General features: G+C 47.0%; 2 protein-coding genes across 2 annotated transcripts in view; both read right to left on the reverse strand.

Annotated features, from left to right (window-relative positions):
* The window catches only part of LOC120505609 (ATP-binding cassette sub-family A member 9-like), a 30,675-nt gene extending 23,065 nt beyond the window's left edge, over nucleotides 1-7,610 (reverse strand). The window contains exons 1-6 of the mRNA XM_039716314.1: nucleotides 7,592-7,610; nucleotides 4,430-4,542; nucleotides 2,279-2,489; nucleotides 1,904-2,062; nucleotides 1,273-1,373; nucleotides 473-696 (exon numbers count right to left, since the gene is read on the reverse strand). Of these exons, the coding sequence (XP_039572248.1) occupies nucleotides 473-696; nucleotides 1,273-1,373; nucleotides 1,904-2,062; nucleotides 2,279-2,489; nucleotides 4,430-4,542; nucleotides 7,592-7,610 (827 nt within the window). The remainder of the gene's footprint in view (nucleotides 1-472; nucleotides 697-1,272; nucleotides 1,374-1,903; nucleotides 2,063-2,278; nucleotides 2,490-4,429; nucleotides 4,543-7,591) is intronic.
* A 2,218-nt stretch (nucleotides 7,611-9,828) lies between these two features.
* ABCA5 (ATP binding cassette subfamily A member 5) overlaps nucleotides 9,829-15,644 on the reverse strand; it is a 43,770-nt gene continuing 37,954 nt past the window's right edge. The window contains exons 35-39 of the mRNA XM_039716208.1: nucleotides 15,201-15,320; nucleotides 14,858-15,007; nucleotides 13,868-13,947; nucleotides 13,614-13,669; nucleotides 9,829-12,767 (exon numbers count right to left, since the gene is read on the reverse strand). Coding sequence (XP_039572142.1) covers nucleotides 12,660-12,767; nucleotides 13,614-13,669; nucleotides 13,868-13,947; nucleotides 14,858-15,007; nucleotides 15,201-15,320 — 514 coding nt within the window. The 3' untranslated portion in view covers nucleotides 9,829-12,659. The remainder of the gene's footprint in view (nucleotides 12,768-13,613; nucleotides 13,670-13,867; nucleotides 13,948-14,857; nucleotides 15,008-15,200; nucleotides 15,321-15,644) is intronic.

A 15,644-nucleotide genomic window follows, 5' to 3' on the forward strand; every position in this document is an offset into this window, starting at 1 on the left:
GGGGACACAGAATCTGCTGCCAGGACCTTTCACCCATGTGCTTTCCAATGATGTGAAATATCCATGCCCAGGTGGGTTAGATAGAGCAGTTTGGATAGACCCAGTGTCCCTCCTCTGCTTCAGCATTCAGGGGTTCTCCAGAATTTGTTGTTTCTTTGCTGTTTCTGCCTGTTCCACCCAAACAACCCCTCCCCATCCAGAACCTGCTGCACACACCCCTGCTCCACCAGGAGGGCTCCTCCTCTTTTCAGGGAGAAGAAGAGCAAGAAAACAACTACAAAAACCTGCCTCAGAGCAAGAGGCTTGGAAACAGAGGTCCTCCAGCACAGAGAACCCCAGAATGGTTTAACACCTCAAAAAAATCCCCTAATTCCACCCCTGCCATGGGCAGGGTCACCTCCCACCAGACCAGGCTGCTCCATACACTTGATGAAATAATGCCTGTAATTACACATTGATTTCTGAGATTTACCAGAAGGAAATGTCCTGCAGACCCATTGCTCTCATCAATATCTTCAGCTTCTTCTTCTCCTTGAGAACTTTCACTGATAAAAAGTGCATGTATGGGCAGTAGCTCAGTATGGCACAGATAATAAACCAAATGTAATCCAGTTTAAACAGAGGTTTCATCACAGTTTGCAGGTGAACTCCAGTAATTGACTTCATTTCTTTCCATACAGAGTGGTTGGTTTTCATCTAAAGGAAATCAGAAATTAAATTTCATTTTTGCAATGAAATAGCCATCATGAGAACAAGCAGGGGGTTACAAACATTAAAATTATTTGTTTGTCAATAATATGGTTATGCTTATAAGCAAATAACCAATAATTAGTATCTTCTTGTGCTGACTTGCAAAAAACACTGTTAAATCCTTGTTCCGTTTCCTGCCTTGAGCCATGAGAATGATCTGTCATTCTTTTAAATTTTGAATATCACTAATTGTTTAAGAAGTTGATAACTTCTTAATTAAAAAAAAATTAAAAATCAGAGTATCACAGAATCCCAGAATGGTTTGGGTTGGAAGGGACCCCAAAGATCCCCTTGTTCCACCCCCTGCCATGGGCAGGGACCCCTCCCACTATCCCAGGGTGCTCCAAGCCCTGTTCATCTTGGCTTTGGACACTTCTAGGGCTGGAAAAATGAACTGGCTTGGTGGTTTTCTTGGTGTTTAGGGGTTTTTTTCCCCCCTCTATTTTTGGTTTAATCAGTTTGGATTTTAAGTTAGCACAGAACTGTGGGAAAACCAGTAAATTCCACCATGAGCACACTTACTTCTATGACTGCTGCATCAATGCTGGACTGCACTGAGAGGAAGCCCCCATACCAGTACAGAGGAACTTTGCAGTGCTTTGCTGAAAAATCCCAGCACGTTTCTGTTGGGGAAACAAATTTTTAAATAAAGAATGAATCAATATTAATCATTACATTTCCATATACATACTTGTGCATGACATGTGGGGTTGAAAATGAGTTTTACATAAGGGTGAGGAAATCAAGATTGGGGTTTACTCAATCAAGCCTTTTATCTTTCAATGTGTTAAATCTCTGGCCAGGGATGTTAATGCACACACAGTTCTCATTTTCCAGGCATGATCTGATGTGTTAAGGTACAAAAGGGAGAGGGGCAAGAAGGCACTGGATAATCTCCAAGCTCCCTTCCACCCCAGACCATTCTGGGATTCTCTGATTCTCTGACTGTGGCTGACTTTTATGTTCTTACAGCTTTTTTCTCTGATATTTTTTTTCCTTTTACAGGCACAAACCCTCAAATTTTAACTCATGTCTTTCTTGAGCCATTTGGCACACGCAGCCTCCATCCCTTTGGGGTGGCACAGCAGCACAGAATCCAGCTGAACAGTTTTTAATGCAAAACCAAAGCCTGGGGTTTCATTTATTTTGTTACCTATGTGCTCAAAGCCTTCATTTGGAAACACCGCTCTGCCCACTTGAAATCTGAGCGTGTAGGAGAAGTCATCCTTAAAAACAACACCAATAGTTTCCTCCTCCGAAAGTCCTTTTTCTTCCATTTTTGCCTCGTTTTCCACCTCTTCTATTATTATACCTGCAATTAGAATAAATAATTAATATTGAAAAAAGAAAAAAATAAAGACACAACCAGCACTGCTGTTGTCTGATTATTCCGACAACGAAAACGGGCATCACCACAATTTTCTCCCCTTCAAAAATCAAATGGCACAAATGCTTTTGTCCCTCCCTCCATGAGGGTGGGTCAGGTCCACTCCAGACGCTGCAGGAACATGGATTTAAGAGCTTTTACCCCTCAGTGATGGGCTGGAAGCCACTTTTGCCATGATCCTCCGGGTGCTGTTGGTGGCGGGGGTGAACATGAGCGTCACCCCCGAGGCGTTGAAGGCGGGGTCGTCCAGGCGCCCCAGGGCCTTGAAGGGGAACTCCTGGGTGGGGTAGTACATGATCAACCCCGCCGAGTCCCGCAGGATGTACAGGAACACCAGGGAGGTCACCCATTCCTGCGGGGAAACGCAGAGGTGAGCGCAGTACATGAACGGAAAAGGAGGGAAGGAAGGAAGGAAGGAAGGAAGAAAGGAAGGAAGGAAGGAAGGAAGGATGGAAGGAAGGAAGGAAGGAAGGAAGAAAGGAAGGAAGGAAGGAAGGAAGGATGGAAGGAAGGAAGGAAGGAAGGAAGAAAGGAAGGAAGGAAGGAAGGAAGGATGGAAGGAAGGAAGGAAGGAAGGAAGAAAGGAAGGAAGGAAGGAAGGAAGGATGGAAGGAAGGAAGGAAGGAAGGAAGAAAGGAAGGAAGGAAGGAAGGAAGGATGGAAGGAAGGAAGGAAGGAAGGAAGGGAGGGAGAAGGGCAGTACATGATCAGCTTGGTGGAATCGTGCAGGATGTACAGGAAAACCAGCAAGGTTGCTGTGAAAAATGCCAATTGCTTATTTTTAAGATTTTAAAAGCTTAATAGTAATGAAATGTTTATAAAAATAGTCATATATTTAGAGTAATAAAAATTTGAACAATTGGGATTAGGACAATACGAGTCAATAAGAAACAAAGAGTTAGGGACAGTCCAGGTACCTCTTTCTGGGCAAAATAAGCCTGAAAAAGGACCCCTGTTAACAGAGGATTAACCCTTAAAAGCAACAGCCTGTTGCATATTCATACATCTCATACATGATGCATAAATTCCATTCAAACAAAGGATTCTGTCTGGTCAGCATCAACTTCTTCCTATTAATCCTAACAGCATCTTCAGGGCTGAGTGAGGTGTGAAGAAGTTAATTTCTTTTGATAAAAGAGCAATAAATTATTTTTTCTGAAAGATTTAGGTGTCCTGTGGCTGCTGTCTGGTGCAAGTACCTCATTCCTTTCCTTAAAAAATATCCCACATAGGTAGTTCCTATTATAACTTTATGTTATATCCTAAAACTGTATTTAACATGCTGCTTGAGAAAATCAATACAACATAACTTTCTGACATAACACATATAATAATCTTAATATTTGCGAAAAGCCAATCATAAAATACGCATTTTTCACAGTCACCCATTCCTGGAGGGAAGGAAGGAGGGAAGGGGGAAATGCAGAGGTGAGGGGCAGCCCAGGGAAGTGCTGGTGCCTCAGGATTTAGCTTTTCTACCTTTCAGATATACTGCTTTAGGGTGTAACTCTAAAACTCCACAGCTGCTGTTCTCCTGTTTTATTCAGATTAAAAATTCCTCTCCAGGCCTGGGAATCAAAGACAGCTCAATGCCTCAGGCCCCCAGAGATGGAAACAACAGTGAATTGGGGGAAAAAACTTGGAGTAAATGACTTCGTTACCTGTAATTGGAGGATTAAGCCCTGATATATAAATGGACCAGATTTATAATTGCCTGAAAAAGTCGTGGCATTGTCCATCATGGGTGTACCCCTCAGAGGCTTCTGACTGACCAAGGTCAGTCAGAATTTATTGAAGACCTGCAATAAATACCCACTTTTACCCTCTTAATCTTGTCTCTCTTTTAGGCAGCCACTCCAAGGCATGGGGGAGGCTCCTCCAGGACCCTTCTAACCCAGCCCTGACCCCACTGCCCAGTCCAGCTCCTGCAGCCTTGCCCCTGTGCACAGGGGAGAGCTGTTCCACAGGTGTGATGCTTTTCAAATCCCAGCAAGGCTTCAGATGGAAAACATGTTTGCTTAGTCCCAGAGCCAGCGAGGTCTGTGGAGAATTTGACACTGGAACCATGAATTGGACATAGTGTTCCTCTGCACAGGGCAGGATCAACAAGCAAAAGCCAGCAGCCAGCTTTGTCACGAGGCAGATCTGTAGTGTCACAGGAAGAAGGAACTGCTGACATTTCCCAGGGAACCACAGCTGAGCCTTCTCACATCCCCTCACACAAAAACAATGCAACGTGAAAACACTTTGTAGTAGAAATCCTGATTTCCCTTTGGAAGAACTGACACTTGCCTGGAAACTTTTTGACTTCATCCTCCACACCAGAAGAATATTTTTCCACAGGAGAGCACAGGTTTGCTGAAATATTTGTGAGGCTTTCTTGGATGCCCCCTGCATTTTTCCAGCTAAGATGGGAAAGAAAATGATATAATTTAGAATAAAACAGGTCACTGGATGTTAAATAGCACTTCAGAGGAAGCCAATAACATGCCAAAGGGGGAGAACTTGTCTCCTTAACTTTGGACAACTAAAATTGAAAGGAAATAGGCCAAGACCATGCAAGGGAACAGAGAGCTGGGCTGGACTCTGAGCTGCCTCTTCCACGTGCACAGGTTCATCCTTCCTCACTCAAATTCATCCTTCCTCATCCAGGTTCATCCTTCCTCATCCCAAATTTATCCTTCCTCACCCAGGTTCATCCTTCCTCATCCCAAATTCATCCTTCCTCACTCAAATTTATCCTTCCTCACCCAGGTTCATCCTTCCTCACCCAGGTTCATCCTTCCTCACCCAGATTCATCCTTCCTCATCCCAAATTTATCCTTCCTCACCCAGGTTCATCCTTCCTCATCCCAAATTTATCCTTCCTCACTCAGGTTCATCCTTCCTCACCCAGCTTCATCCTTCCTCATCCAGACTCATTCTTCCTCACCCAAATTTATTCTTCCTCATCCCAAATTCATCCTTCCTCACCCAAGTTCATCCTTCCTCTCCCAGACCCATCCTTCCTCATCCTTCCCCATCCCAGAGAGGCTTTGTGGAACAGACAACTGCTCACTTTCCACGTTTCACTGCAGGAAATGAATTTGTGTCTGGCCTCAGACACGTGGTTTGTTGGCAAAGCACTGCTCACGTGCTCTGGGTTCTGAACCACGTTACAAACACTGGGCAGATGCTGAAAATAACCTAAAATAGAGACTGCCACTGCCTGCCTTCACCAGGCTGGTAAGAGAGCAGTTTGTTCTGTTTTCACCCAAATATTAAGGAACTTTAATGCAGTTAGAGCAGGGCAGGATTAGAACACCCATGTGCTCCTTAACATCCTCCTAAATGCTGAGCAGGGAGTATTTCTTTGGGATATTTCTTTCAGCAGCAGATTCAATCCTGTGGCCAAGCAGCAAGAACAGGAGCACCTTCAGAGTGATGGGTTTCACCCCCTTCCCAGGGGAACAGGGAACCTCCCAACATGTTTTTGTGGTTTAATCCTTTCAAAAGGCTGAAACCCAAAATCATAAAAACCCCAAATCAAAGCAACCTCAAAGGCAGAGTGCTCCATTCCCCTTGGACAGCCTTCCTGATTTCATGGATTGGGCAGCTGGAGTTAATAAAGGGTTCCACTGCTCTCTTCCCTTCACTGCTTGTTTTTTGGAATAATTAAATATTTGTGTACTGCAGGGGCAAGGGATCCAGGGTGCCAGTTTACCTCCTGTGTTATCACAGGGCTTACCTTACCTTATTTTATCTCTCTTTCCCTGCCCAAGCTTCCTCCCACACTTCCTCCCTGCTGCCTGCACTGAAGATTAAAGGTAAATAGGAAGAGATTTCTAGGAAGTGTCACTTTTTAACTTATTTTTTTTCCTCAGGTCTGGATTTCAGTCATGAACTGCAAGCAGCAGCTCAGCCCAGGATGTTTGGGTAGTAAACAAAGTGTGGTGGTGTTTGGATAACAAGGAAAACATGATGGTCTCTAAAAGATGCACGGAATCTCTACAGTCACAACAAGCAATTTTAAAATGATGGAGCAAATCTCAAACTTTTTAGAAAATTTTAACCGAGTTTCTACCAGTTTTAATTTACTTTTTGCCTGTGGAGCAAGGAGCAAATACCACTGGGAGCCAAACATGAAGACAGGAATTCAAACAAGTGATGCTGCCTATGAAGGCTGTGGAATTTAACTTTCAGTCAGATACCCCATAAATATTAACTATTATTAACTTAAAATTAGATATCTAATTAATCTATTAGATAATTATACCAAAAAGGTAAAAAATACAGCCAAGGGAGAATCCTCTGTGTGGCCTGAGGCTCAAAACTTCAGATGCAGAAGGCAAAATAAACACATCAGAACTGGAGGCAGTGATGTTTGGGAAACTTTAATCCAGTTAAGAGCATCACTTGTAAAGCTGGATGTCTCCAGGGGCTCATTAAGTGCATCCAAACTTCCTGCTCTCCAGGAACTCCCTGCCAAGGTGTTGCAATAACTTCTCCTGGATCCTGTGAGCAGCTCTGCTCTACCAGAAGCTGGCTCAGGAAGGCACATCCCATATAATCCCTTTATTTACTATCTCAGGGAATTCCTCTTTGGCACCTCTTCACACAGTTTTCCTCTATAAATTTAACTTTTTGAGGGCTGTTTGAAGATGTCCTGCTCCTTGTAGAGGGGTTGGACTGGGAGACTTTTAGAGGTCCCTTCCAACCTGAATAATTCCTGGAGTTTATGATTTTAGTTCCTAAAATCAAGCTGCTCTTTAGGAGCTCTGGCAGGAGCCTCTCAATTTTGAGTTCAAAGGGAGAAATCCATGGTGCATCTCACACTTCCCAGAGGAAATTTCCTTTCCCAGAGCCAAGGATGGATCCCTGCACGTGGAGAGTGCAAAGCTTCTCTTTCTATCCCCTCCTCTTTGCCAGTTCTTGCAGTTTTTTGTGTTTGCATCTGATAAATCTGACACAGATTTGCACGGACTCCACTCCAACTCAGACTGGAACAGGTTGTTATTTCCTACTCTCAACTTGAAAATAACAACTCTAAGCCTGTCCTTAATGAAAGCCCAACACTTCAGCTCATACAGAGAAGTGAAATTTGGGGGTTTTGTATTTTTAAATGCCTTTATTGGCAGCAGGGCAGGAGGAGGAGAGCAAAGGGAGGGATCATCACCCAGTGCTCTACCTGCAGCTCTTCACCTGCAGCCATGGGGAAACCAAAATACACACACACACCCAGAAAAGCCAAATATTTTTCTCCTTTTCCTGTAAAATATTTTGTTGTGAACTTACAGTCCACCAGAAAACAGAGCTGGAAGTTGCAACTTTGATGCATTCAGCATCATAAAGCACTAATTAGGAAAAAACTCATCATCCCCTCATGGAAACTCAAACCCTGCATGGAGAATCCATCCACCCCTACTTCCAAATTAATTTTCCCCTTGATAAAAGGAGAGCTCTGTGACTCCTTACCTGCTGGAGTGTTTTCCATGGGGCCCAGGTCTCCTGCAGCTCTGAGGTGTCCGGGCTGCTGGTCCCTTTTCAGCCCCAGGGAGGCTGAGCTCGGTGGCCCAGCCCGGTGGCCATGCCCCTCTCCGGGCTGACGTCAGCCGGGCAAACCCTCCCAAAACTCCTGGAGCAATGACCCAACCTTGGAACAGCACCTACAACCAGCTGGCCCCGAGCCTGGGGGTGTTTACAGCGCGCTTTGCAGGGCTGCACTCACTCTTGCAGATGTTGCCAGCAGGCAGCAGAGTTGGCTGGGGTGAACCTTCACTCCTGAGAGGTGGCAGAGCCACTTTGTCCCTGGCCCAGCTTCTCCAGAGGGACAACTCTGCTGCCTTGTCCCCATGGTGCCCAGAGCCTGACTCAGCAAATGCTCCTTCCTCTGCTCAGACAAATCCTGCAGCCCAGCACCAAGGGGGTTTTAGTTCTTCTTTCTCCTTTCCCCGTTGTTTTGAGAGGTTTTTTTTCCCAATTTCCACTCCTTTTAATTGCTTTTCCAGCAGCTGCTGCACAGCTGGAAGCAGGATGGAGCGTGTTGGGCGTTTAAAAACAAAACATCTTTCCAGTGGATCTGCCTTCAGAACAGGGGGGTGAGGAAATCAGAGAAGCCAGGGAATGCAAAGGAGCTGGGAGGGTGCATGGCCACGGGATAATTCAATGAGTTAAATGAATTTGACTGTCCCGGAACTTCCACAGCTCGAGGATTGTGCATCTGATTTGCAGAGCTGCCTCAAACCACAGGGTTGTTGCTTAACAAAAGGCTGGGGCTCTGCTGCAGCTGCTGATTTTCTCATTTTCAAGGCATGAGCTCATTTAGGAGAGGAGCAGAAGTGTTTTCCGGCATCCCTTCGTGTTGGGCAACAGGGGAGCAACGGGCAAGGCTCCTCGTGACTGCAGAAAGCCCATCTGAGTGCACTTCACCAAAAAACAGCACTTTTCTGACCCAAACCTGTGCCTCAGTGTGGGACCCAGCCCTGCCTGACTGCACATTAGCTGCAGAAAAGGCTTTTTCACAGAAAAATGACACCTGCTCCAAGCACCCCTTGGGGTTCCCCATCCTGCTCCTGAAGTGGGACCCCAACCCCTCAGGGCTTCACTGAGCAGCAGCAGATATTAAAATATCTCCTAATATTAATGTTATTATATCTGCTGATATTAATATTACTATATCTGCTGATATAACATTATTATATCTGCTGATATTTTAATATCTGCTGATATTTTTTCTCATTAATTAAATCCTCCAAGCAGATGCTCCAGAGGATTTCTGAGAAGGGGACTCAGGACCAGCCCTTGTATCTGCCAGGAGGAAGAGAGAGGCTGGGAAGGCAGCCAGACCCTTCCAGGGGCACATGGCAAGCAAAGGAAAAAGGAATAGCAAGAGCTCCAGGAAGCCCTTATCAAAGGGAAATTCAGCATGTTAAATCAGGGACTTTCTGGACATCTCTTAAAAGCAGCATTATAAGGGAGCAAATTAATTTTACAGCTTAAAAAAAAAAAATGCATGGCACACTGCCCTTCCACACCATCAGAAACAAAGGAGTGTGAGCTGCTGGGAACTGTCCCCAAGCTCAGACTAAACTTCTTTGGGGTCATTTCCTCTCCACTGAGGAGCTCAGGGAGCACAAACCCCTTTTATTTTGCTGCACCTTTCACTGACCCATGAGGCTGGAGGTGATCACCTCCTCCTCTTCCTCAGCAGGGTGTGGCAGTCCCAGAGCACGGGCCAGGAGCAGCCAGAGCCCTCCATCCCTGCAGAGCTCTTTTCATGCCCCACCTTCAGCCAAACCTCCCCCATTCCACTGCCCCTCGCCCCAGAGCCAGCACCCACCCAGAGAATTCACCCTGGGCACAGCTCCAGGCACAAAAATGAATTGTTTTTTTAAACAGGGGCAATTTCCCAGTGGCTGGAGGTAATTCACCCCTGCAGATGGACAGTGTGCCATGCCAGGAGCACACAGCTGCCTGGGGTCACTGCTAGCCCAAAGCAGGGCGGTCGCATCCCAGTGTTGCAACACTGCAAAATTCCCCCAAATTCGGTTTAAAATCTGTAAATACTGCAGCCCAGGAGCCCTGGCCATGCCCACAGCCAGAGCCCCCAACACTCTGCCTGAGCCCAACCACCTGAAACTCTGGTGCCCCCCAAAAATCAGCCCAGGCTTTGAGAACCATCCCCATTTCCAAAGCAACCAGAAAGCCAAGAGTTTAACAACCCAATCCATCTTTATTTTGGAAGTACTTCCAGCTGGGAAAGGAAAACTCTCACCTTTACAAGAACAGCCAAGAGCTGAAAGAAAGGCAAGTGTGTAAAAGGAGCTGCACGTGGCCCAGCAGCAGGAGGAGTGTCCCAAGTGTGTCACCTTCAGGCTGACACCCTCTGCTTCTGCTGCCAGAGCTCTGCGAGTTGGCTGTGCAATAAATCTCACTTGCTGAACAGAGATACTCTTAAATAAGGACATTTCTTGGGAACCTAAACAGAACCAGACACGTGAAACTCTCCATAGAAAAATACAACCTTGTCACAAGAGCACGAAGTGAAGGTGAAATCCAAGCTTTGGATACATCACAGGAACCCTGCAAGGCAGCTCCAACCAGCTCACCTGGGAACGGTGACCCAAACTGGCTGGATTTACCCCAAATCCCCCCAAATCCAGTTTATCTCTGGGAGCACAGGCTGGGTGTGTGTTGGGTGGATGGGATTTGGAATGGCACTGATAACAGCTGAACAAAGAGCTCCAAATGCCAGGAATAAATCTGCTGTTTCCAGGCCATTCATTCCCTGGTTTAATTCTGCCTGGTTTTTTTCCCTATTCTGGCAATTACAGACATTTTAGGACACTTTGAAACACTTCTGACATGAGGACAGTGATGTTTTGGGGTGGAATTTTGCCCTACTTTAACCCATGATGTCACCAGGTCAAACAGATCCCACCCAAACAGGGAATTAATTTAAAGAGCCAAATTCTCTGTCCTTTCTGTAGCTGCACAAAAACCAGTGCCACCATCCACTGGGCTCCTCCAAGATAAACAACAGCACCAAACTGAGCTCATCTGGCTTCTAATCCAAAGTTTTCCCATCTGAAATGTGAGGAAATATGGAAACATCTGAAACAGACAGCACAGAACTATTTTACAGACAATCAACTCCAAGTGAAAGAATAAATTCAAGGCAGACACCAAGGCTGCTCACAGGCCACACTAATTCCCTAAATCCAGGTGACAAGAAGGTGCTGGATTGATGGGCAGGTGACACTTGGCTGAAACACCACTGTCAAAAAGACACCAAAGAAATGTGGGATTTGGGAAAAATGCACTCGACTTGTACACACCTGCATGGGGAAGTGCCAAGAGAATTCTGAGTCTCAAATTGCTCCAAATAAAGGCAAAAGCTCAGAGCTCCCAGCCAGCAGCAGGGCTGGGGTGAAATAAATACAACACCTGATTCTGAGGGTTTTTGTTTCTTTTCTGACAAGTTTCACCCCTGTCAGGCAGTGCTGGAGCTGCAGTTTGCTTTAATCCTGTCCTTTCAATCCCTCACCTCCAGGGCTGTGCTTCCCTGGGATGTTCAGGGCTTTCTGCAGGGCTTGGGCTCAAATTTTAACTACAAACCCAAAGCTGTGCATTTCTATGCAACCTATGGGTACAAAAGAGGAAGTCAAATTCTGCATAAGGAGTTCACATTTCCCTATACAAGAAACTGATGGAAACAGATTGTGGCTGAACACACTGATAAACCATTATCAAACATATCACACACATTATTGCCTGGGAATTACAAACAGCTGGGACACACAACTCCAACTTTACCCATTTTTTCGAGTTTTCTCAAGAAAAACCAAGGACTTTTCTAACTTTAAAGTGAAGATACATAAATGATATGACTTATGAAGCCAATGTCTCAATAGAAACACATCTCTGTGTCTGTTCATTGCAGAGCAAAATGAACTGGGAGCAATCTTTAATTTCCCCTTATAAAACCAAAAAAAAAGTGATGATAGCTTTGTGTAGAAAAAAACAACAAAAAATATTTCAACATACATCTGTCATATCTCAGGACCACATTTTCTACTCTTCTTAGTGCTTCTATGCAAACCAAAGGCACCTTTCTTATGGGTGAGGCTGTGAATTGGGACCCTTTTATTTGGGGTTTTACAAAGGGGGTGACAAAATGGGCCCTGTGTCACTGACTGCAACCACAACAACGAGGGAGTGGGAAACACTGGAGCTCATGAATGCACTGGCAAGGAAAATGCAACCATGTCCAAAGCACTGTGTGTGAGAGCAGCTGGCAGGACACACCTTGTCACAGCCAGGGCAAGAATCAGACAGCTCTGAATGGAGACAGGGCAGAGCCACCTCCACTCTGTCCACCCCCAGCATGCAGGACAAGCCCCACCTGGCAGCACACAGCTGCCAGCCTGCAGGGGAGGGGACTGGCAGTGCCAGCAGGTGCCAGCTTTGCTCTGCAGATGAACATTTCGGGCTGGTGGGACGCCAAGCCGAGCTGGCCGTGCAGTTCAGGACCCTCCTTGCAGAGGCCCAGGGACTCTGCAGGGCTTTTTCCCCTCTCTTCTAAGCAGGTGCATCTTCAAAGCAGCAGCAGGGGTGGCTGGGCTGGTGGAGGAGCAGGGATGGGTGTGCAGGATGGGCAGAGTGCCCAGCCAGACCCTGCAAAGCCCCGGGGCAGGATGCTCCTGCAGAGACTGGCTCTGCTCAGACAGGCTTTTCCTGAAGCACAGCCCAACCTCCTGCCCAGCAGAGCCAGGGGAAGGCAGGTGGCAGCTCCTGCACCAGCCACCAGCTCCAGGAGATGCTGTGGCACTGCCTCCTGCCCAGCACAGCCCGGCAGCAGCGAGGGGAGGAGGATTTGGGGTCAGCCAGAGGAGCAGTGGGATGCTCACGGCTCCTGTGGCATTATTCCCAAGGCCAGGATGGTGGGACAGGCTCAGGGCTCCCAAACCCAGCTGTCCTTGCCCAGCCCAGCTCCAGGAGCAGAGGGAAGATTGGTGCTGGCACCAACAGGAGCACGAGGAGCTCAGAAAATGACTCTGTCCTCCTGCGTCCTCTCCCACCACAGGCTGCTGTTCAGGGTGCCAAAGCTGCTGTCCTCCTCCTCCTGCTCTTTAGCCAGCTCCACAAACACCTGGAAAACAGGGAGAACACCCCATGCTCCTTGTAGGAACCTCCTTGGGCACAAATACAACTCATGCTAAAATCCTCATGATTATTCAATGTATTGCTTCATCTCTGAGTAAGACATTTCTAATATTTTTAGTATTTTGAGGTTTTTCTCCTTACCCCTACCCTCCCACCTCTTTTCTTCAAGAGCACAATGAAAGGGAAGTTGAACACTGAAGGACATTAATTGTCAGCAATAATTAATCCACAATAAGCAATTAAAAGTCTCAGCTTCACCCTCCTTCCAGCTACAAACAGCAAATGTCTGTTCTTGGAATAAATCAGAGCAGCTTTTCCACTAATACCACACATTTGCCTTCTTCCAGTCACTGCAGTTGGCATCTTATTTTTAGAGGGAATAAAGGAGGAGCTGGAGAGCTGGCAGATGTGATTCACTTTGCAAAAAGGGAATTTAGTTTCCCAAAAATGCCCCAACAGGCATCAGCAAAGCCCCAGTGGCTGAGAGCAGAGCTTGGGGGATGAGCTGCCTGCACAGGGTCCATCATTATGGGATCATGGAATGCTCTGGGTTGGAAGGACCTTAAAGCTCATCCCATCCCACCCCTGCCATGGCAGGGACACCTCCCACTGTCCCAGGTGCTCCCAGCCCTGTCCAGCCTGGCCTTGGGCACTGCCAGGGATCCAGGGACAGCCACAGCTGCTCTGGGAATTCCATCCCAGCCCCTCCCCACCCTCATGGGGAGGAATTCCTTCCAAATATCCCATCTATCCCTGCCCTCTGACACCTTCACCTGGGAGGGTTTACACTCAAAAAACAGGGTTTAAACTCACAAACCAGAATTTCACACACCTGTTCCAGTGTTGCTTGGGAAAAGCTGTAGTCCTCGATGTTGAAGGCGTGTTTTACTGGTGAAAGAATCAATAGGAGCAGATTTAGGGACACTTCACTTACTCTTGAGCTCCCAAGGGGACAAACATCAATAAAAGAAAATGAAGTTAAATAAATTTGGAACAGAAATGGAGGAGTGACATCACGTGGCAGAAGTGTCAGTTATGGGAGACAGAAGGATTTGTGTGTGTGATGTATGGCAAGTGCTTCATTACCTTCCTCCAGCTTGGAAAAAGAATGTGAAAGTGACTGTACATCTTCTTTAGGAATTTTATACGCCAAGATGGAAGCAAAACTGGAACAAAGAAGCAAAACAAATTTAGCTTCAAGCAAAATCACTCCAAGTACAAATATTAATACCCCATGGAATGGGTTTGAACTCCTTTCCTGAGGGTTTCTGCAGCATTCTGACTGTCACAGTCACACAGGAAGGGCAGTGATGCAGCTCCAGGTGCAGCAGCTGAGACCACCCGGGACTGTTCTGAGTTCATGCTCCTCCACTCAGAGTCAATCTTTTCTATTCTGCTTACTCATGGCAGGTTTGTTTCCTGGAGCTCCCAGAGTCCTGAGGGTTTGGATTTCAGCCGAGCAGGGAGGTTCCAGCACGTCCTGGAAGTCTGCACCACACAGCCTTCCTGCAACCCCCACTGCAGCCCAGGGAGCTGCTCTGCCCTGCACAGGGAGCTCTCCCCTCCCTCCCTCCCATCTCCCACGTTTGAGGAAGGATCTCAATCACAGTCCCTGAAGGACCACACTGCTCTGGATGCCTGCAGTGCCCTTTGTGGAGTCTCCAGTCACCGAGCCAAACCCTCCGGCACAGACTGAGAGCTGCTGCTGGAACAGCAGCCAGCCCACCCTGCAGCTGAGACCCCCAGAGACCTCAGGCATTTCCAGGTAAGGGCAGAGAGTCAGAAACTCGGGTTTCAGCCCTTTCCCGGGGGCCCTGACCCAGGAGGAAGCTGTCAGGCAACAGCTATGCAGAAATCCAGTTTTGCTTCCTCCGTGCCAAACATCTGCGTGAGCTCCCGGCCCCGCCCTGCCAGCCCCGGCTCTGCTGCCTTCCAGATCCCTTCCTATTTTTATTCCTCTTTTTTTTTTAAAGCTGTGTGTAAATGTTTACATTCCTTCCCCGGTGCCAAGGAGCTGCTGTGAAATCAGAGGGTTTGATTAACATCAATATTTTCTGGGTATCTGCCAAACCTCACCTTTCCTGGCGGTTGGCGTTGGGGAAGATGTGCAAAATCTGGCTCTGCAGATATTCCACCTGCTGCACATCTGCTGTTTCCCTTAGTTTCATTTCCAAGAAGTATCCTCTGCCAAATTTGCTCTTCAGGTGTTGGACAGTACCTATACACCTATAAATTACAGACAGAAAACACAAGTTTTACCCAAGAACAGCCTAACCTCGAACAGATCAAAAGAACCTTTTTTGCTGGGAAGGATTCATTTAAGGTACCAAATTTAAGGTACCAAATGTATCTTTATTTTCAGAGGAGTGTATCAGCACAGCTGCCCGTGCCCCCTGCCCCAGGGGGGATCTGGGGGTACCTGAGCTGCCCTGACACCAGGATGGCCACACGGTCACAGACAGCATCTGCCTCCTCCATGTAGTGCGTGGTCAGGATTGCTGCTCTCTCCTTGTTCTTAAAGGCTGCTCGGATTGCCCGCCTGCAAAACACAACCCAAACCAGCCCTGCACAAAGCCATCTGGCAGGGAACACCAAATCCTGCCTCAGTAGGAAAGGGGGGCTGGGATGGACCCTCTGTTTATGGATTAATGCCCCTCCCACAGCAACAATTAACACCTGAGCTTCCTAAACACAGCTCGAATCTGCATTCTATATTACTTTAAGGATTTCTTTTGACCTTCAAGCCTGTGATTCCCAAGTTGCTCTGGGAGAGGACACAGCTGTGCTGCACCTGGCACACAGGTTGGGCTGATGCTCCCCTTCTTGTGAGACCCCACCTGCAGTCCTGTGTCCAGCTCTGGGG

Source organism: Passer montanus, unplaced genomic scaffold (assembly GCF_014805655.1).
Source record: "Passer montanus isolate IOZ18808 unplaced genomic scaffold, ASM1480565v1 scaffold35, whole genome shotgun sequence".
Taxonomy (NCBI): Eukaryota; Metazoa; Chordata; class Aves; order Passeriformes; family Passeridae; genus Passer; species Passer montanus.